This window comes from Epithele typhae (assembly GCF_022376455.1).
Source record: "Epithele typhae strain CBS 203.58 chromosome Unknown BXZ73scaffold_5, whole genome shotgun sequence".
Classification (NCBI taxonomy): domain Eukaryota; kingdom Fungi; phylum Basidiomycota; class Agaricomycetes; order Polyporales; family Epitheliaceae; genus Epithele; species Epithele typhae.
In genome coordinates, this window is record NW_025954196.1 from 1,051,773 (window position 1) to 1,072,062 (window position 20,290).

A 20,290-nucleotide genomic window follows, 5' to 3' on the forward strand; every position below is an offset into this window, starting at 1 on the left:
ACACACATTCTCATTAGCATACATGTACACTGGGGGGACGACATTAGGGTTTACAGTACTTGGAAATATTAACATCATCAGTCTAGGACAGCATACTTCTGCAAATGTTCTGGAATGGCGTCCCTCAAACCCTTCGACTGCAGCCACGCCTTCGAGAACAGCCTGCTCTGATACCTGTACGCGCCATCGCACAAGATGGTCGCCACGGTCTTGCCTATGGAACGCTACGTCAGCACTCGCATGGACGCACAAGTAGAAAACGAACCTGGACCGAGGTGCTGTGCGAGCTCCACGGCGGCGACAACGTTCAGTGCGGTGCTCGCGCCGACGTATAATCCCTCAGAATCCAACAGATCATACATCATCGCGATGGTCTTCTCGTCCGGGATGTTCAGCGCCCCATCGAGCTGTTCGACGAAGGTGCCCAGGTTGTTCGTGATGCGCCCTTGGCCGATACCTGCGCACCCGTCCGCCCGTCAGCACGCCGTAATGCAGACTGACGCAGACGCAGACGCACCCTCGGTGATCGACCCCCCACTGCGCTCCTTCAGCTTCCCCCCGCTCGTCACATAGCTGTGGAGCACGCTGCCCGGCGGGTCCGCGAGCCACACCTGCGTCCGCCCCCCGCTCCTCTCCTTGAGCGCGCGCCCGACGCCGGCGAGCGTGCCGCCGGTGCCGGTCGCGCAGACGAACGCGTCGAGCGCGCCGCCGGTCTGCGCCCAGATCTCGGGCCCGGTCGTGCGGTAGTGCGCGTCCGCGTTCGCGGTGTTGTCGAACTGGTCCGTCCAGACCGCGTTCTCGAGGCCGGCGGCGAACGCCTTCGCCTGGTGGTTGTAGTTCTGCGGGTGCTCGTACGCGACCGCGGGCACGGGGTGCACCTCCGCGCCGAGCATGCGTAGGAGGTCGATCTTCTCTTGGCTCTGTGCGGGGGGTGCCGGAAGAAGGGGGTGGAAGGAAGGGACGAAAGGAAAGACGGAAAGGGAAAGAAGTGGGCGTCGGCCTTCGTTCTCGTAAGGCGGATGGGGTTAACGTACCTGTGTGTTCGGCATGAAGATCACGCAGCGGTACCCTCGCGCCCGGCAGACATGGGCCAGACCGATGCCCGTGTTCCCTGCGGTGCCCTCGACGACAGTTCCTCCGGGCTTCAAGCTGTGGAGGGGCGGTCACGACACACGGCGCAGTGCAAGGCAGCGAGCGACTTACACCCCCCGCTGCTCTGCGTCCAGGACGACCCCAAGGGCTGCGCGGTCCTTGACGCTGCCTCCCGGGTTTTGCAGCTCACTCTTCGCGAGGATGTTGCAGCCAGTCGCCTTCGAGACCTTCTCGAGGCGGATCTACATGTGTGACAGACGAAGCGACGCGTGAACACGGCGTATGCGCGCGAAGCAGGGGAGAACGGCGTGACGTACGAGTGGGGTGTTTCCGAGCGCACCGACGAACCCATCGACGGCGCGAGACGTGAACGAGCGCGTGACCGGCCTCGCCGCGGCGCGTGCTCTCAAGACAACAGCGAGGACCATGGCGGACGGCGTGCGGTTAAGAGAGGGAGAGAGGTGAGGCCCGCGCAGGGATGATGTTTGAGGAATTTCATACTATGCGGCGGTCGAGGTGCCTTTTCAAGGTCGGAAAGCACTGAAGGCGTCATCTTCGGTCACGATTAGCAACTTGGTCGGATTATGTCACCTAACCGCGTTGTTATTCAACCATTTCAAACCGCTCTTAATTCTTACGCCCGGAGGCCGGCCTCGTGCCAGGCCTCGGCACGCTTTCTAACATGGGCATCAGCATCAATGGTCGCAGCAAGCAAACGGCGGCGACATATGGGATGCATATTCGGAATTAACGCGGGCTGAGTGGTAATCGAGCGGAAGGGGAGGCGACCGAAGCTCCATGATGTATTGCAGGAAGGACAGGAAGGTGATAGCACAGGGGACGAATGCGAGGACCATGGGACGCAGACGAGACGAAGGCGAGTCGGAAAAGAAGCTGGCGGTGGCCTGTGAATTAAAGTGTGATTACAGGCGCATCGTCGAGAATGGAACGGAAAGCACACATGAACACGGAAGGGAGGAACGAGGCAGCCGGAAGGTAGGTACACAGAGGGGTGCGAAACGTGTGGACAAAGTCCGTCGTGCGTGCGTGCGTGCGTCGTGGAGGCCGTTACATGGTCGAGATCACCAGGTACTTATGGGGGTATAGAGCAGGATGAGAGAGAACCGAACCGATTCGCAGAGAACCAGACCCACGCCTACACTCTACTGCTGACGCTTCTTCACATTCTGCGAGAGCCATTGCAGGCCCTCGAAGAGGCCCTCACCCGTTGTGGCACAACTGGAGAACGGTAAGCACAGGTCGAAGAGTGGGAACAACATTGAACATACCTCGGGTGGACATACCATGACCTGTCGCGCATTCGGTGGAGACCCAACTTTTCCGTAACCTCCGCGGGTGACATCGCTGCGGACATGTTCAGAAACCAAATCAACGAAACAAGGATGCCAGGACGCACCTCCGGGAAGATCCTGCTTGTTTGCGAACACGAGCAGGAGGCACTCTCTCATCTCCCTATCGCTCAATATACGGTGCAGCTCCTGTTTGGCCTCGTCTATGCGCTCCCGGTCCTGGCTGTCGACGACAAAGACAAGACCCTGGGTGCCGGTGTAGTAGTGCCGCCAGAGGGGCCGAATCTTGTCCTGTCCTCCGACATCCCAGACGTTGAACTTGACGTTCTTGTAAGTCACAGTCTCCACGTTAAAGCCGACTGCACAGGCCCGCGTCAGAACAGACGGCCCGCATAGCACAGCAAAGCAGGAGTCGCACCTGTCGGAATGGTAGTGACAGATTGGTTCAACTTGAGCTTGTAGAGGATGGCTGGAGATAGGTCAGGAGTAGCCCCACGCCAAGTTCAACGCGGAAGGCTCACTCGTCTTTCCAGCGGCGTCCAGACCGAGCATCAACAGCCGCATCTCCTTGTTTCCAAAAATCTTCCCTGCGAGCCCGTTCCGTCAGTCCCGCCGGCTGCCAGCATTCTGCGCCGTCATGGACGTCCACCGCCCGACGCCCGACGCCAAACGACACGCACCCATAGCTTTCGAGAGGTTGGCACCCATGGTTGATGACGGCAGCAGAAGGTAAAGAACGACAGAGGGTGAGTGGGGCGGGCGGGAGGAGGGGGAGGAGGAGGAGGAAGGAGAAAGGAGCCTGGAGGCAGGGACTAGAGAGTCAAGCGCGTCCGCCAACGGATTCGGGCGCCCGGTTTCGCGGCCGGACCCCAGGAACCACACGTCGACGCGCTATCACACCACACCAGACCTCGCCTCGCCCAACTCGGCGTCTCCCGCCCCGACAGGTGCTGTCCGTTTACTTACCAGACACTACTAGTAATGCGGCCACGTCCGCCGGGGACCTATGCATTCGAGTGGAATGCTGCAGCGCTGGAGCGACAAACCATCGCGGGCAGGACCAGCCAGAGCCTCACGCGCTTCAAACGCTTTGACGACACGTGAAACAGCCCGGCTCGAGGTGTTATACCAATGTACCATATATGTGTGCATGAGATCAGCGCCGTGCGACATTCGGAGGCATGAGTGGGCAATTACAAAGGTATGTGCCTGTCGTAGTACGTCTAATAGAAAGAATACATAATATATGTTGCTCCAGGCACATGGTATACAGAGCAGCGACCATAATCAACTCTGAGGGCGAGTCCGAGTCATGGAATCGGAACAGCCCTCCAACACGAGACTAGCTGTGCGATAGAGGCGACGCCGGGCGACCTGCTGGGGGTGACCCGAGGTGCGATTGGTTGAGCACCTTCAACCAACCTTCGCCCATATCGGAGCGAAGCGCTTCGATGCGCGCACGGAACGCGTCCGCCTCACGGAACCCGTTCTCCATCCCGTCCTCCTCCATCCCGGGCGTACTCGGTTCGTACACGGACGCGGTAACTCGTGCGCGCCGCGCCTGAGCACGCGACAGTGTCGATGACTTGCGCTGCGCGACTGAGCGGACGTTCGTAGGTGACGTCGGTGAGAACGACGGCGCGTCTGATGGCGAGGGGCTGTGGGATGAGGGGGCGAGCTCTGTCATGTGCCGGCTGTGACGCGATTTGGGCTTCAAGATGGCCGTGGGCTGCGGGGTGTGGGCTGCGAATGAACTCGGCAGGGGTGACCGTGGGGAGAAAGCTAGAGGGATCTGGGTGGGTGCGGACACGGGCAACGAGGGCGGCTCGGACGGCGCGATAGTGGATTTCTTCGTCGGACTGACAGTGCGCGAAGGCCGCGAGCTGATAACACTTGCGGCATCGCTGCCACCGTTACCACCGTCGAGGTCGACAATACGCTTGTTGCGCTTCTTCCGTCCGCGAACAGGGCCTGGAGCCAGATGAGGAGACCCTGGGTGCGAAGACCCCGGGGAGCTCGAAGCGGCCTGGGGTGAAGAGGTGGGCGCCCCATTGATCTTCGAAGGGCTCCCGACGGCGACAACAGGGGGGGAGTACGCAACTGACGACGGTCGCGAGGATGACATCTGCTCAGATGGAGGCGAGGTAAGGAACCGTTTCTCGTAGAAACCGGGGGGAGACCCGTCGAGCAGGACGTTCTTCTTCTCCTTTGCAAAGTAGTCGAAGCAGCGTATTCGGTAGTCGTCCTCGATTTCCACGAGTGGATTACCCTCGATCGATACGTCGGCAATGTTGGGGAGCGCGGCGAGTCGTCCGATTTCAGAGCTTTCCTCGACGAAATTGTGCCGAAGGTCCACCCGCTCGAGGTTGAACAACCGCTCGAGACCGCATATAGACTCTAGTCGGTTGTGGGAGAGAATGAGGGTCGTGACTCCACCGAGCATAGTGTATATGCCCAAGACGGAGTCGATCATGTTGTCGGAGAGATTGAGGTATACCAGATTATACAGGGATGACAGACCGGGAGGAACGGAAACGAGCAGGTTGGAAGATAGGTCGAAGTGCGTGAGGGACGTGAGGCATGGTAGAAAGGATGTCGGAAGAAAGGTGAGGGAGTTGTCGGCAAGCGATAGGTGTCGCAGTTGGCCCCACTTGCGCCAGGGTAGAGGGGCAGGGGGAGTGGCCTTGGGTGTGGTAGGCTCTCCATCGGCCATCTGCTCGTCGTCTTCTTCCTCTTCCTTGACAGCCTCGGGCAGCTGCGTGCTGTGGAATGACGACTGGCGCGACGCCCTTCGAGAGAAACGCCTCGACTTCATGGAACTCACGCGGCCCTCTCTCCTCCCTTCGTCCTCCTTTACTGCCGCGATGAAGATGTCCGAGACATCTTCCATCCCACTCCGCTTGACCGTTAAGCTTCGCAAGCCCTCCGCCAAGCGATCCCATCCCAGGAGCGTCCGGGGGTCAATATCGACGCACTGGAGGTTTTGCACGTTCTTGAACACATCGAGGGGCAGGGCGTTCTCGTTAGGAGGCTCGTTCGCAAGTTCGGAGATGATCTTAGGTTCGGGGGCGTGAAGAGACAGGGCGGGGAGGATGGTGAAGCTGCTGAAGATGAACTTCAACTCTGCGTCAAGACTAGGTGGTGGCGGACGACCAAACCAGCCGCCGCCGAGTGACAGCCGCGAGACGACGGAGAGTGAAGAGCGGAGAGATGTGAGGGAGAGGGCGTCGGACTTGTCCCTATGCACAGGAATCTCCACATAGTTCATCGGCCGCGCGGGGTCGTCCACCTTGATGTCCAGTGACCCGACATTGTAGCTCAGGGCTTCAAGGCGCATAAGGAGGTAGAATAGGTGGTGGGGATCGAAGCCAAGGATGACGGGCTTGACGTTCGCCGCAGCAGAGGGGTCTGAGGCGAACCAGCCTAGCGGATTGAAGACAGAGGTCTCAGACGACGGGGCCGTCCTCGCGCGCCGTCGTTGGATGGGGGCCGCGGCAGCGAGTCCGGCTCCGTGTGTACGGATGTAATCCGCTATACGACGTACGTAGTCGTCTCCGGGCTCGGCTTCCATAGGCATGGTGGGGAAGTTTGTGGTCGGGAGGAGGGCAGGGGTAGACAGACGTTTGGATCGTCCCGAGGGTGGGTGGCCTCCAGCTGGCTAAATAGGGACACATGGCGAGATCCACCTGTCGGCAACGCGGACACGGCGAGACGCAGACGGTGGGGGACGAACCTGGGCCAAGAGCAGGGCCTGCAGCAGCGAGAGAGAGTACGCGGCGGCGGCAGGCCGCCAAATGTGTGGTGGGGGTGAGGCTGAGGATGCTGTCCAAGACGTTTGGGAGCGAGTCGCCGGCGTCCAGCTTGCAACCGGGCGTCACACCGGTCCTTAGCCGAGGTGCCCCTGAAGGAACGTGGCACGTGCACGGGACGCGTCAGTGTCGGGGACGTGCGCCTCCACGGTTCAAGCGCCCATCTGGCTTGTTCCACAACTCTCATCGCCGTCCCCAGCCATGAAAATCACAGTAAAGACACTACAGCAGAAGGTCTTTCAGGTACTTCCGACACGCTTTCTGTGCTTTCCACCACTTCTCACGGCTAGGATCGCTGCAGATCGATGCGGAAGGCGCAGAGACGGTGGCGGACCTAAAGAAGAAGATTCAGGAAGTGCAGGGCCACACAGTGGAGAGCCAAAAACTCATCTACTCTGGTACGCATATGTGTACCCGATATGCTAGCTAGCTCCTCAACTTGTTCCAGGCAAAGTTCTCCCGGATTCTAAGACTGTGGAATCATGCGCCATCAAGGAGAAGGATTTCCTGGTACTCATGGTGTCCAAGGTACGCCGCTCTAATTCTTGCTATCCGCGCTATGCAGACCAACTCTTCCCTGTCCACTATAGCCTAAGGCTGCACCTGCCACTGCTGCGTCCTCAAGTACCCCCGTCCCTGCCGCTCCTGCCGCCGAGACACCCGTTGTCACCCCCGCTGCCGCGCCTGAGCCGCCAAATGCCCCCATCCTAACGCCCGCCCAGGCTGCCCCGGTCGCTGCTGAGGCCGAGCAGCGCGCTTTCGGCGACACAACTTCCTTCCTCACCGGCGACGCATTGCAGTCAACAATTCAGAACATGATGGAGATGGGTTTCGAGAGGGAACAGGTCATGCGTGCGCTCCGTGCTTCCTTCAACAACCCCGACCGTGCGGTCGAATACCTGTTCAACGTGCGTCGCTCTTCTTCCCTCTTACATAATTCAAACTTTGAACACGTCGTCTCGCGTCCAGGGTATCCCCGCGCACCTTGACCAGCCCGTCGCTCCCCCCGCTGCTCCTGCACCGGATGCTGCTGCTGCCCTTGCTGCCCCAACCGCAGAGGCTGCTGCTGCTGCGCCCGCACAACCGGCACCTGCTCAGGCCGCCGCGCCGCAGAACCTCTTCCAGCTCGCACAGCAGCAGCAACAACACACCCCCGCGGGTGGGCTCGGTGGGCTCGGTGCGGGTGCAGTCGCAGGCGCGGGCGCGGGCGCAGGCGCAGGTGGCGCAACCCTCGCCGCGCTCGCCAACCACCCGCAGATCCAGCACCTGCGCGAGATCATGATGCAGAACCCGGCGCTCGTCCAGCCCGTCATCCAGGAGATTGTCGCACAGAACCCAGGTCTCGGGCAGCTCTTTGCCCAGAATCCGGAGGCGCTCGCGCAGATCCTCGGCGCAGACGCGCTTGGGGAGGACGACGAGGGCGGCCCTATTCCGCCAGGCGCGCAGGTCATTCACGTCACAGAGGAGGAGCGGGCCGCGATTGAGCGGGTGAGGACCATCTTCGTTTTCCACGTCTGCTCCAAAGGCTAACATGACATATGATTATAGTTGGAGGCGCTCGGCTTCCCTAGGGAAGCTGTCGTCGAGGCGTACTTCGCGTGCGACAAGAACGAAGAGCTCGCCGCAAACTACCTCTTCGACAGCGCGTTCGATGACTCATAGGCTTGTCGCACATCGAGTGGAGGGGGCTCCACACGGACGACTATGTAGCTATCCGTTTTGTACCATTTGAATCCAACACCCGCTGTATACTTGGTCAGATTGATTATCAATGAGTGCCTAGAGAAACCCAGAATGATCTTAGTCGGCACCCATAACGATTGTCGTGCTTCAATGTCGGTCACTCGGCATCGGTTATGAGACTGAGCCGTTGCAGTCTCCCATTGGGATGAGTCCTTGATACCTTCCAGCAACGTTTATGGGAGCACTGAAATTGTTCAAATGGCGATTTGTATGCTGACTCACCCGTAACGGCAAATGATCAATGAGCGGCGGCAATGAAGCAATCCGTACCGAGCTTACCACAAGAATGCGGCGACTCATGAATATACATATCCCGCGTGGAACGGGGCAACATATCGTACAATAACCACAATAGAATACATCCAGGTGAGTAGCAGTATTCCTTCACAGGTCCCCGTCAGTCAAGGTGAGCGACTTGTAGATCGCAATGTTGATCAGATTCGCCGAACTTCCGTCCGGGGCGAGCAGCGTGACCTCCTCCAAGTCGTCCAACACGTCCTTGAGCTCCTGAGCACGCCCCGAGGACCACAGCACCTTGCAGATGGCGCAGTGCAACGCCAGGTACGCCGAGTTAGGTGGGGGCGCGCCGCTTGCGCTCCTCAGCTTGACGGTCTTCGGCAGTCCGAGGCGGGGAGCGACTCTGCCCCACGTGTGGACGCGGCACACGAGGGGGTTCCCGGGCATGGGCTCGAGCGCGATTTGCAGCTCGGTGAAATACCGGTGGACGCTGCGCGATGTCAGTCGTTGCGATTGAAATACGGGGGACTGGGGGACGTACGTTGCGGACAGGGTGAGGACGTTGTCGAGCGCGTTGATGCCCCCGTGCATTAGGGAGCCGAGCTCGACGCCCCCGAAGCTTTCCAGGGCACCCCGGATGGCGGGGAGGTGCAAGGCGCAGGCGGCCCCGGATCCGTCACGCAGAGAAAAGGGAATAATGTGAGTGACTTTCGTCACCTCAAAGCCTGTGCCCCCGGGGGTGAAGCTGCTGTGTTGGAAAAAATTGCAGGGGTCAGTGCTGAACGTGTGCGGACGAGGGAGCATGCACGATCGTCTCGGAGCGATGGGTGGAGGGGGAGGATGAAGGATGTTATTCGTCACTCACCCACTCTCCATGGTTTCGGGATCTACCTTGCCTGAGATGATGCAGCGACAGCTGTCACGGAGATTGGCCTGCAGATAGACGTGGGTAAAGGCGGTATAAGAAAGAAGCGAGACGTACTGCGTCAATAACTCCCTTAAGATCGTCGACGGATTCAGCCTCAGCAGGCGAGTTTAAGTCACCCCTTGAGCTTGCGCCGCTGCGCGACATTCTACTCCTGGGCTCGGGGGTCCTACCTCCGGCAACGCGCACTGGGTGATTAATATTAATATGTATTTTCGGGGTGTGTTTGTTCAACAAAAAACGCACCAGGTATTATCAAATTGCGCCAGAAGAAGTCGGCGAGATGCTGAAGGTGCATCTGGTGGTCCTTGATGCCTTCATAGGTGTCGCCACCCTGGACGATTTTGCTCGCAATCTGGGCCTTTCCACGCTCATTGGGGGCGTACTCCAAGAGTGAAAGGAGGAGGTCCCGGTCACGAGCTACTGCATTGTCACCGACGATGGTGGCCGCTTGACTGATGAGGGCGTCGACAACGATAGCAGGCATATTGCGAGGCCATATGCAGGATGGGGGTGCATGTGCCTGAAGCGGAATGTCGCAGCGCGCTATAAGACGGGCGAGGTATAGGGGTCGTGAGAGCCGAGGCAGACCGAGGAGGTCCCTTGATCATGGTCGGAATGACGGAGGTGGCCAAGGTGAAGCTGGCCACCAGCTGGCCATGGCCAGCTGGCCAAATCTCCGCTGGAGCGCTCGCGTCGCGTCGCGTCACGGGTCCGCGTCTGTGACCGTAACACACTGGAACGCGTGCTCAAATTCGCATTGAGCTTCACCGTACTTGCCGTCCGCCGTTTGTAGCAATCCCTCTTTTCCTGCCTGCGCTTGTCTCGGCTGCATATATGCTTTGCACACGGTGATGGCGGACTCTCTTTCTACTCCTTGGATCCTCGACTACTGCATATCGGTTGCTGAGGAGCATGGAGGCGATCTCCTCAACATCCCTTGGAAAACGAAGGGGGCGAAGGTCCAGCTGGTCAAGGTAAGAGACATGATACTGATTTTCAGGAGCCCGTATCTTCTAAAAGGCTCCAGTTTATTTCTTTTCCTCCCATAGGTGACGAGCCAAGTACACTATGGGCTACGCTCTCAGACAAGAAGCATCTTATCACGGCACGGCTCACTAAGGATGCAGTAGCCAATTATGCAGAGTATGTTTCCACTTCTGCCTCCTCCTTCGGCGATCCAACACGCTCCTGTGATAGTAACCCGCTCAACGCGGGACACTCGATCACGTCTCGCAAGACTGCCTTTCTAATCCTCAAGAAATGTCGCCCTGCCTTTGGTCGTGTCGCGCGCGGACCCTCAACAGGAATGAGCTCTCAAGCTACGTTGTACTTTGAGGTCGATGCTTTTGAGGCTAGGGGGTCGTATGGAGAACCGATGTGGGGGGAGCCAGTGGAGGTGGAGTCAGACCAAAACATCAAGGAATGGATACACGGATTGCGGCGAGATGGAGGAGCAGGGTGCGTCTCGCCATGGCTTTTGATGATCCTTGGCCCAACTCACGCGTATTGCTGGCAGGAACGTACTGAAGCTACGCAAGCAAGAGGCAGTGGCGTGTGCTGAGAAGCAAGCGGAGCTTGCCAAGCTCCCCAAGATCACAGCGGTCCAGAGCCGTGTCCAAGCCACCATGGAGGATATGCAGGGCAAGGTCCCAGTTGCACGTCGGTCAAGAAAGTCACGGCCATCTGAACCAAGACCTGCGGAGAAACCGAAGGAGAAAGCTACTGCCGTTAGCCACGAAGAGCAACGACGTGCTACCTGGAAAGTAAGCGAGAAGAGTGGTTTGATGATGTTCTGTACTGACACACCACAGCGATTTTACACGAGAATGGTGAACTATTCTCGTCCACCTGACGAGATCTTTGATCAATGGGCGGAGCTCAGTGGTATGGGCCTTCTATCCTCTGCGCCGGGAAAGTTCCTAACATGCATTACAGGGGACGCGTCGATCAAGCGGGACGTTCCCGGTATGTCGATTTATCGCTTGACTTGTGCTCCTACTCATTCACTGTAGACGCAGATCCGGCAGCGAACCGATTAAATCGCTTGACAAAATCTGCTTCTCCTGCGCGACAATCTTCGCGGGCTTCCTCACCGTCCACTCGAGGCCCGCAAACCCCGTCTCATTGGTCCGTTTCCCCTTCACGAGACCGGGCTGGTTCGGAGAGTTCATCGGCCACGGAAGAAGAGTCTGAGGAAGAAGTACAGAGACCCATATCGTCAAGAAACCCGTCACAGGAGCCTCCCAAGGACACCGAGCAAGCCCAAGGTTCGCCAGATATACCTCCCCCGGGCACCCTTCCGATTGCCACCCCGTCGCCTTATATCCCACCCCGTATGTTTCCCTCAGACTCGTCGCAAGGACTGCCGCCTTCCAGCCTCCCCAACTACATCTCCACTCCCCGCTTCCGCGAGCCTCAGAAAAGGCGCGTACCTCTGCCTCGTATTGCCGATCTGCAGCGTGATCCAGATACCGGCGGGGAAGGCCGTGTGCTCGTCGAGAACTCGGACACCGCAAGTCCAGGAAGCCACCGAGCTGGCTTGTCTCAGAGCCAGAGCCAGAATGGGAGCCAGGGTCAAAGCCAGAGCCAAGCCCACGGATCTACGCAGAGCCAGAACCAGACGCAGGAAGAGCCATCTCAATCTCAGCGGAAGTCGACTCTTCGTCACGAAGTGGAACCCGGGAGCACTGTCGAGGAACCTCCGCGTGGTGACGACAATCAAGCTCATGTCGAAACTCATGCGCAGCCTGAGGTGCAGGTGGAACAAGAGTCACAGGAGTCTCAGAAGTCACGACAGTCCTTGTCTTACAAGGACGACTCACAGAGCCAGGGCGGCAAGTCGCGACAGTCACTATCTTACAAGGACTCGCAGTCACAAGACCAAGACAAGCAGCCTGAGGCTGATGTTTCTACAGCCCCTGTCGATGATCAGCGTCACGAGAACGACGGAGACCAAGCGCACAGCGGATCTCACATAGCTCATTCAGAAGTCCCGTCACGAGAGGACCACGGCAATGAACTGCCGGGCCAGGCTGAGGCTGGGCCGTCTGGGCCAGTCAAACGCTCATCGCGCTCTCCACGGCTGAAGCACGTCTCTCTTACTCTCGCGTCAAAGGAGCGAGCTGCCGACGGCGAGGGCCAGCCTCGAGTCGAACCATCTTGGGAAGCAATTCGTGCGCCTACCACTTCCGAAGATGAAAGCGACAAAGCAGAGGTGGACGAACTCCTCACGTCGTCCTCCGAGTCGGAGGGGGAGGATGTCCGGCGCAAGGATCGCAGTAGGCGTCCTGTGAAGGCAGCAGGGAGGACGAAGTCCAAGACACCAGCGAAACAACCAAGTGCGAAGAAGCGGCCGCGCGGTGAATATTCTCCAGACGACGAATGCACTCGCAAGAAGATCATGGACAAGTTCATGGCCTTGCGACACCCCACGGACGCAGGTGCATCACGTCTTCCTGTCGCACGCGGAGGTTCCCCCGAGAAGCAGATGCAGCCTTCGCATACTCTCCGCACTCGTCCTGCTCATGACCCATCTGTCTGGGAGGGTCCGACGTTCCTCAAGCCATCGATGTCAAAAGCTCAGCCTTCAGTTCCTACTCTCCCTGATGCTACATCAACGGCATTGAAGCGATCTGCTCGTCCCCCGCTGCTTTTGGAGGAGCCTCCGGCGAAGAAGCGCAAGACTGGTGGATCTCCTTCCGTTCATTCCCTTACTGCCCCGTACGCACGCCCTGACAGTCCATCTGCGCCGAAGGCGGCACCTGCCTCCCACAGATCCACGCCATTTCAACGCCATGACTCTGACTCCTCCGTTCAATCCGCCGCGACGTCTTCGACCAAGGTCACGGCGGCGTCGACACGTATGCACGCACTCGGCGCCGAGCCCTCGCGTCGTTCCGGCTCCCTCAGCAAACATCAGTCCGACGGCTACGTTAACCTCTACAAGGGCTCACGACCATCTTCCCGGTCATCGTCGCGCCAGCCGGAGGCGCGCAATCTGACAGTGCAAGCGAACATCCCTAGCACAGGCGCGAAGGCAGGACAAATTGCCGCCCCGACTCTGGCTCAAGCTCCAGCCTCGTCGACCAAGGACATTTTCCCTCCGGTGCTCTCTGCGGCCAAGATTGGTTCGACGCCTGGTCGTCCAAACTCCACACTGCGGAAGCAGACCCAGCCGAAGAAACGACCAAGAGAGCGCGCCGCGTCTGCTGCTCCTTCTGATTTGGGTTCTCGGCCTCGACCATCTGTGCGCGCCCCAGCGCCCCCTGCAGAACGCGCAGAGCTACAACAGGCACAGGGTCCTGCTCCGACGCAGCCCCGTGCCTCACCACGATACGTGGATCCGATCCCAATGACGCAGACGCGTGGTGGGCCACCAGTTCTCAATTGGGGAGACCTGGAGCAGATATTGCTCGCCGTGGGTCGTCATCGATTCCAAGAGCAAGAGAGGGAGAGGGAGAATACTGGAAGGTCATAGCGACTGCTTTAATTGTTGCGTACTATATTTTGCTGTGCTCCAGATTCATCCGTTGCCTCCAAATGCAACATCATCATGATTCTTCCCCGTCCTCTGGTTCCCCATCTTCGTCCTCAGACCCAGATTGATCTGCGTAGTCGCCCAAGTCAACCGAGCCAACGGCGGGGAACCAGCCATACGTCTTGAGGTCGACTTTGAAATCACCGCCGCGAGTGGTGGTGACGTCGACGCCCTCTGCGAGGAGGCTATCTCGTTGGCGCGTCGCACCGTCGGTCCCAGGTCCACGGGATGATATTGCGCCGGTTGACGAGACAACGCGGTACCAAGGGATTGGAGGGTTTACATCGGGAGACAGGAACTTCAGCGCTGCGATGGCGTCAGGACTACGGTTCGCCTGCAAGTCCTCTACAAGCGTACCCTGTCCCACATGTCTCGAGTAAGCAGGCATCCCGACTAGCTTTGCGATGTGTCCTGCTCGCATGTGTTGGCCACAGAACGGCGATCGACGGGGAAGCATGTTCCGTACCGTACGTTGTGACACGCTGAGCTGGTATCTGCCGTATTACTTGATATACCTGGAAAGCCGTACGAGACTTGTAAGCCGGGCGAGGCCTGCCTTCAAGAAGGATGCGAATGTACATACTGCACCATGAAATCGATCGCCGTTCATGTTGGAGAAAATCACACAAGTAAGCAGGGGTCAAGGAACGAATACAGGGAGGATGTAGACTGGGCGGGCATGCTGGATGGGGATATGAACAAAAGGTACTTGAAGTATCCCACATGTGGCAGCGGGGTCGGAAATTGGAATTCGTGCGAGTGACTCGAAACGCGTTACGTCACGCGTCGCGGGCTGACCGGCCGCCCGCCGCGCGCTTGGTAGAAACGCGACCGTTCGGCGGACTCGGTTCTGTATTTCATTCTGCTTTATGCCATCACCACGCCCGCTCTCCTCGACGTCTGCTTTCACGCGCATGAAGCCCAGAAGAGCTACCAACCTCAGCCAAGATGAACAAGCCACCATCCTCGACCCCCAACACTGACAGTCTTGTTCGACGACTTGCCGGTGCATCCGTTAATAAAGCAGGGCAAGTTGCATCTTCGGAATCGCAGCCACATGTTTCCCATACTCCTTCTCGGTAGCTTAGCCAAGGACCAGACCGAGATCAACCGCATCATCGCCGAGGTCTCGAAAGGCTCCAAGTTTTACGAGGTGAGAGCCTCCCGTACCGACACAGGACGCTTTGCATCCCAACCTCGATACAACAGAACGAGAAGCGCAAAGACAAGGAGTTGACGGAACGGATTGAGCGCATACTGAAGCTGCGTGATGAGGTGGTGAAAGGCGTTGACCTTGGTGCGTCCCCCTGCCTGGTGTGCGACGCCCCACCAAGTTCCTTATTCCATTTCAGCCAAGGTGGAGGAGAGCGTCGATAAGATAGTAAGATGTTTGCTTCGCTGTCATGCTCTCACTTTTGATCGCGGTGCCTAGATCGCTCAGCTGGAAGCCCGGCGGGATTTATCTCAATATGTTGTTCATGTCGACATGGACGCCTTCTATGCAAGCGTCGAACTCTTAGACAAACCCGAGCTGGCATCGAAACCATTCTGTGTACGTTTTTAGGCGCTTGCCTGTTAGCATTTTTTCACGAATACCCAGGTCGGAGGCGGGGTCCTCTGTACTGCATCGTATGAAGCACGCAAGTACGGGGTTCGCTCGGGAATGGCTTGTACGTGTCCTTACATATTGTGACCCTTCCAGTTACTCAGGCCTTGCCAGCATTCGTCGCCAAGAAACTCTGCCCCGATCTTATCCTCTTGCCTATGCATTTCGATCGGTATAGCGCCCTTTCCAAGCAGTGTATGGACATCTTCCGCCGGTACGATCCGAACCTGGCTGTAATAGGCTGCGATGAAGGTTACCTCAAGTAAGTCAATTTTGCAGTACCCAAGTTGATCGGCTCAGCAGGGGTTTAGCATCACGCAATACTGCGAGGAGCGTTCAATTTCTCCGGAAGACTGCGTGAAGGAGATGCGCCGAGTCGTATGCGAAGAGACGAAGTTGACCGCTAGCGCGGGCATTGCGCCGAATCGCGTCAGTCCATATGCCCTCATCAGTCATATCATACGTAGCTGACTTCTACCACATAGATGTTGGCCAAGGTAAGATTCCTCCCATGGACTCAGTTGTATGAAGCCTGAGAAAAGGCCGTAGATATGCTCAGACAAGGTGCTTTTTACGCCCCGCCGCATTCGTCTCGTTTTTGACCCGTTTTCGTCAGAACAAGCCCGATGGACAGTTCATGCTCGAGTTCCAGTCGGCCGTCATCAAATCCTTCATGCGAGACATGCCTATTCGGAAGCTCCCAGGAGTAGGGCGTGTCAATGAAAGGTTATTGGATTCTATAGGTATCAAGGTATGCCTCAAACTTGCTATGGTTAAGTCCCACGCTGAGAATCTTGTCACGTGCAGACTTGTGGGGACATCTTCACCCAGCGAGCTGTTTTGTCCCTCATGGACAAGCAGTTCGGCTTACACTATCTCCTGCAAACCTACCTCGGGATTGCCTCCAACGTCGTTGAGCCCTGGCAAAGAGAGGAGCGCAAGAGCATTGGGGCTGAACGGTGCGTTTCAAGACTTGAATATGAGTGGTCGTCTGTCTAAACGAATTTTAGGACGTTTCATCCAATATCTGACATCACCAAGATTTACGCGAAGTTGCAGGACGTAGCTGCGGAGCTCGCGAAGGATATGACGGAGGATGGCTGGACAGGAAAGACAGTCACATTGAAATACAAGCTTGATACATATCAAGGTGCGTAGCTCACACTTTGGATTCTCGCATTCGTATTTGATCCCAGTGACCTCCAGTATACACGCGTGCGAAGTCCTTGACCACCTGGGTCTCAAGGAAGCAAGAAGACCTCTTCGCGGTCAGTATAAGCCGGCGGCCCAGAAGTAAGCGTCCTCGTTCTCATACTTGGCTCCCTAGATCGGAAAAGAGCTTCTTAAGCCAGAGCTTCCTTTGACACTTCGACTGATTGGCCTGCGAGTAACGAAGCTCAGGGACCTCAACGCAGAAGAAGAGTCGAAAGCGCGTGGGATCAAACGCGTAAGATTTTTTCGCCGTCACTCGCGGCACATATACTGAAGATGCTACTACAGTTCTTCAATTCTGCGCCAACCGATAGTCCTTCTCCCAAGAAAAAGCGACGCCTAGCGCACACTGAGGAACATCAGTGCTGTGAAGAGGTCCCTCAACTGTCGCAAGACGGTTTCGTCACGTCTATGCCCAACTACGTTGACGACACTGAAGCAGATCTTGCCGCCGAGGAAGAGGAAGAAGCCGAGGACGCGCACGAGTATGACTCGCGGCGAGCCGGTCGTCACAAGCCTGCTTCATCGTCTACTCTCAGTATATCCATAGACAACCGCGAGATACCTCCACGATCCTCTGGGTCTGGGCCATCCACGAAGCCATCGTCGGGTACCGCATCCAAACCCGCGTCCACCTCCGCGGGAGAACGTACCACGGGTACACTGAAACCACACCAGGACAGTCATGCCGGCGAAGACTTGCCACTACTTGAATGTCCCCTCTGCGGCAAGTTACTCGAGACGGACAACCAAGGGCTCAACGAACACATCGACTTCTGTCTGAGCAGACAGGCGATCAAGGAGGCACAGACGGCGTCGCTCAAGGCTTCTAGCTCGAAACCGATCTCCTCTGGACCGAAGAAGTCCAGAAATAAGCCCGCGTCGGCGTCAGGGAGGGGCAAGAACGGGGATGGCTTGCTACGCTTTCAGAGTGGTCCATAGTATTTGGGGAATTTGTGGATGTGTTTCGGCTATAGGATATACTGGGGACCAACTAGGGCCTTACATCTGACCTGAATTGTACTACATACCACCCACACACACACTTGTCTTGTTTTCTGTGTAGCAATATCAGCAATGCCTGAACGTTGTATGATCCGAAATACTGCGTGGCCGGCGCCTACGCGCCGTGGGCGTAATATGGACTTTCGGCGTCTCTATAGAGCATGCCCAGAGAAGTTTCAGCCACCGCTGCTTGCTCACAAACCTCACCTCCTCATCGCCTTGCTTCCGCTTCCCTATACGTCTTGCACCCACCGAACCATCTCATCGAGCGTACTTGATCCCCCCGCCATGTCTGAGTATTGGGTCTCCCACAAGCGGTATTTCTGCAAGTACTGCAACATCTACATCGCCGACGATGCGCCCTCGCGGAAGCAGCACGAGACGGGCCTGAAGCATAAGGGCAACGTCGAGCGCTTCGTGCGCGGCGTGTACAAGGCGGGCGAGAAGCGCAAGCAGGACCTCGAGGAGGAGAAGCGCGAGATGGCGCGCATCGAGCGGGTGAGTCGTCGCCGCCCCCAGACCCCGGACGGGACGGTGGGGGCGTGCTTGCGCTCTCGCCGTCCAAGTCCCGTTCCCAGTCCCTGCCCGGAGCCCCTCCTTCCACCCGTTTCTGTGCTCGGCGAGGGACGACGACTGACGTGCTCTCCACCCGCACAGGCAGCGAACGCCGCGTATGCCGACGACGTCGCCGGTGGCCGCGCTCGTGGTGACTCCTCGTCCCGCGCGTCCTCTTCCGCCGCCGCCGCTGCCGCCGCCGGGCCCTCCCAACCGAAGCCGAAGCCAAAGCCGTCGAACCCGTACACGAACTACTCGACCGCCGAATCCCTCGGGTACGTCGACCCCGAGCTCGAGCGCGCCGAGGCCGAGGCCGCGCGCCGGCAGACGGAGGGCCTCGCGGGCGAATGGCAGGTCTTCGACGTCGCTCCCCCACCCGCGGACGCCGCAGAGGGCGAGGCGCAGGCGCAGGCGCAGGTGGGGGACAAGCGGCTGGCGGAGGCCGTTCCGCTGCTCGAGGACGAGGAGAGCGGGCGGACGTGGAAGCTGAGGCGGAAGACGGCGGGCGTGGGCCTGGGCGAGCTGTATGATCCCGGTGAGCTGCCCATCAAGCTCAAGGCGAAGAAGGAAGAGCCGGTGGAGACAAAGCTGGGGGCGCCGCCGCCGTTGGGCGGGTCGGAGAAGCCGACATGGAGCGCGAGAGGTTGGAACAAGCCAGGGGAGTACTCGACGGAACAGACGGTGGCTGCGGCTGAGGCGAGTGGACGAAATGCTGGTCAGGAGAGGGTAGAGGAGGATGAGGTCAAGACGGAGAGGGAGGACCCGAATATCTCGAGAGAGGCTGAGCTCAAGGGCCCTCCAGAGCCAGAGGTCAAGGCGGAAGAAGTCAAGTCGGAGCCTCTCGAGCCAGTAGCTCCTCCAGCCCCAGCTAGCGGCAGTCTATTCAAGAAACGCAGAGCTCCTGCTGGTGGAGGGAGCCGAGGAGGAAGGAGGATATAGCGTGCCCAGGAGCAGGCGGTTGTACAAGTACGCTGTACAATGCCCAGCAATCATACAGATGGCGGTGTTCTGGACACGTCTCTGTTGGGTTGCCGTCGACTTCACTCTTCATATGTAGAGTCGGCAGAACGAGAATCCAGCGGGCATGGGACGCGCACTCCGTATGTCCTGTTTTTGGTGTCATTATAGGATCTAAATACGTACGAGTGGGGGATGTGGGGGATGCAAAACAATACAGCGAAGTGATGTGAGAAGACATTAATGGAGCATATACAGCGCGGAATGGAGGGTACATCTACGTAAGGTCCAGAGCAGTGACGGGGACAGAGATCAAGCAGTGGGCTGCACATTCTCCGGTACTTTCGTGCAACATGAGCATTCACGCGACTGGAACAAGAAAGAGGGCACTCACGTGGTGGTAGCTGAGGACGAGTACCGTCATTGAACACCCTCGACACAAGAACACCGACACCCTCGAACACGCTGAGAAGGATACCACATGCCACGGCCGAAGTCAGAGCACCTCGGGGACCACCTGGATAACAATGAATGAGCATTGACCGAATACACAGAGAAATGAGGAATGGATGGAAGGACAGGGATGGTGGATGAGGGATCGAGAAATCTGTCAGACTACAAAGACACTCACTCCGCGCAGCGAGACATCCACCAGTCATGAATCCAGAGATGATGGCGTTCCACATATCCTCCTTCTGCCGCCAGCCCTTGACTGCGCAGTCAAAGGTAGAGAACATACCGCCCCAGACACCGAAGTTACCACCCGTTACGGGTGCACGGGCCTTGATGACGGAGAGGGCACCGACCATGCGGTCTCCCTAGATGTGCGTCACGGTCAGTGAGAACACAAACACGATAATAGGCTATGCACGCACTCTTGGGGAGTTCCTCGCACCCTTGATGCCGTGCCAGATGGTACCACCGACGGCACCCATGGCGAACGCACTACCGAAGTCGGAGAGGATAACCCATGGGCTGCGCAGACACGATAAGCAGATGGGACAGAGGGGTGAAGCATGTTGCGCACCAGGGGTCGCGGGTGTGGTCGGCGTGGGCCATGTCCGTGTGCAAGAGGGAGGCGAGCGGGGAGGGTGTCCAGCGAGGGCGGGCTCGTCAGCGGGCAGGGGGTCGGCGGTGGCGGGGGTGACGGAGGCGCCGCATCTCCGGGCGCTCGGCTCCAAACTTTTCGTTTAGGGCCGGGCAATGCACACGTGAAGACGCGTCGCACGTGACGCCTGACGCGCCGCGGCGGTGGCTGAGCTCGCCTGTTGTTGAATCCATTCTGGCATTTCATCAAGA

The 20,290-nt window shown here is 58.2% G+C and overlaps 10 protein-coding genes across 10 annotated transcripts; 4 read left to right on the forward strand and 6 right to left on the reverse strand.

Moving 5' to 3' along the window:
• Nucleotides 1-77: 77 nt before the first annotated feature.
• BXZ73DRAFT_41163 (pyridoxal phosphate-dependent enzyme beta subunit) lies at nt 78-1,520 on the reverse strand (the record flags this gene model as incomplete). The annotated part of the gene is made up of 6 exons (XM_048018720.1): nt 78-214; nt 266-457; nt 518-920; nt 1,035-1,149; nt 1,204-1,334; nt 1,410-1,520. 6 exons carry the CDS (start codon nt 1,518-1,520, stop codon nt 78-80), a joined length of 1,089 nt encoding a protein of 362 aa, XP_047881723.1.
• Nucleotides 1,521-2,255: 735 nt separating this feature from the next.
• Nucleotides 2,256-3,110, reverse strand: BXZ73DRAFT_41058 (CPS1 protein; the record flags this gene model as incomplete). The annotated part of the gene is made up of 6 exons (XM_048018693.1): nt 2,256-2,331; nt 2,382-2,457; nt 2,510-2,761; nt 2,821-2,871; nt 2,924-2,989; nt 3,083-3,110. The coding sequence occupies 6 exons, from the start codon at nt 3,108-3,110 to the stop codon at nt 2,256-2,258; spliced, it is 549 nt and encodes a 182-aa protein (XP_047881724.1).
• Nucleotides 3,111-3,744: 634 nt separating this feature from the next.
• On the reverse strand, nt 3,745-5,979 carry BXZ73DRAFT_97876 (L domain-like protein; the record flags this gene model as incomplete). The annotated part of the gene is made up of 1 exon (XM_048027516.1): nt 3,745-5,979. The coding sequence occupies one exon, from the start codon at nt 5,977-5,979 to the stop codon at nt 3,745-3,747; it is 2,235 nt and encodes a 744-aa protein (XP_047881725.1).
• Nucleotides 5,980-6,412: 433 nt separating this feature from the next.
• BXZ73DRAFT_97877 (uncharacterized protein) lies at nt 6,413-7,873 on the forward strand (the record flags this gene model as incomplete). The annotated part of the gene is made up of 6 exons (XM_048027517.1): nt 6,413-6,454; nt 6,513-6,609; nt 6,660-6,739; nt 6,802-7,119; nt 7,181-7,699; nt 7,760-7,873. 6 exons carry the CDS (start codon nt 6,413-6,415, stop codon nt 7,871-7,873), a joined length of 1,170 nt encoding a protein of 389 aa, XP_047881726.1.
• Nucleotides 7,874-8,338: 465 nt separating this feature from the next.
• BXZ73DRAFT_88040 (uncharacterized protein) lies at nt 8,339-9,603 on the reverse strand (the record flags this gene model as incomplete). Its single annotated transcript, XM_048024810.1, has 5 exons — nt 8,339-8,681; nt 8,733-8,939; nt 9,057-9,124; nt 9,174-9,304; nt 9,363-9,603. The coding sequence occupies 5 exons, from the start codon at nt 9,601-9,603 to the stop codon at nt 8,339-8,341; spliced, it is 990 nt and encodes a 329-aa protein (XP_047881727.1).
• A 367-nt stretch (nt 9,604-9,970) lies between these two features.
• BXZ73DRAFT_97879 (uncharacterized protein) lies at nt 9,971-13,596 on the forward strand (the record flags this gene model as incomplete). Its single annotated transcript, XM_048027518.1, has 8 exons — nt 9,971-10,093; nt 10,147-10,262; nt 10,317-10,577; nt 10,636-10,882; nt 10,931-11,003; nt 11,055-11,088; nt 11,138-11,246; nt 11,356-13,596. The coding sequence occupies 8 exons, from the start codon at nt 9,971-9,973 to the stop codon at nt 13,594-13,596; spliced, it is 3,204 nt and encodes a 1,067-aa protein (XP_047881728.1).
• A 73-nt stretch (nt 13,597-13,669) lies between these two features.
• On the reverse strand, nt 13,670-14,237 carry BXZ73DRAFT_40837 (DNA binding methylated-DNA-cysteine S-methyltransferase; the record flags this gene model as incomplete). The annotated part of the gene is made up of 3 exons (XM_048018652.1): nt 13,670-13,962; nt 14,014-14,070; nt 14,123-14,237. The coding sequence occupies 3 exons, from the start codon at nt 14,235-14,237 to the stop codon at nt 13,670-13,672; spliced, it is 465 nt and encodes a 154-aa protein (XP_047881729.1).
• Nucleotides 14,238-14,604: 367 nt separating this feature from the next.
• BXZ73DRAFT_40999 (DNA/RNA polymerase) lies at nt 14,605-17,416 on the forward strand (the record flags this gene model as incomplete). Its single annotated transcript, XM_048018680.1, has 14 exons — nt 14,605-14,688; nt 14,750-14,809; nt 14,866-14,953; nt 15,009-15,037; nt 15,089-15,208; nt 15,257-15,326; nt 15,377-15,524; nt 15,574-15,691; nt 15,879-16,013; nt 16,070-16,221; nt 16,273-16,412; nt 16,469-16,530; nt 16,590-16,709; nt 16,763-17,416. The coding sequence occupies 14 exons, from the start codon at nt 14,605-14,607 to the stop codon at nt 17,414-17,416; spliced, it is 1,980 nt and encodes a 659-aa protein (XP_047881730.1).
• A 351-nt stretch (nt 17,417-17,767) lies between these two features.
• On the forward strand, nt 17,768-18,973 carry BXZ73DRAFT_97882 (uncharacterized protein; the record flags this gene model as incomplete). The annotated part of the gene is made up of 2 exons (XM_048027519.1): nt 17,768-17,977; nt 18,137-18,973. The coding sequence occupies 2 exons, from the start codon at nt 17,768-17,770 to the stop codon at nt 18,971-18,973; spliced, it is 1,047 nt and encodes a 348-aa protein (XP_047881731.1).
• Nucleotides 18,974-19,303: 330 nt separating this feature from the next.
• Nucleotides 19,304-20,050, reverse strand: BXZ73DRAFT_74726 (mitochondrial import inner membrane translocase subunit; the record flags this gene model as incomplete). Its single annotated transcript, XM_048022082.1, has 5 exons — nt 19,304-19,332; nt 19,386-19,508; nt 19,623-19,809; nt 19,867-19,966; nt 20,019-20,050. 5 exons carry the CDS (start codon nt 20,048-20,050, stop codon nt 19,304-19,306), a joined length of 471 nt encoding a protein of 156 aa, XP_047881732.1.
• Between the last annotated feature and the right edge of the window lie 240 nt (nt 20,051-20,290).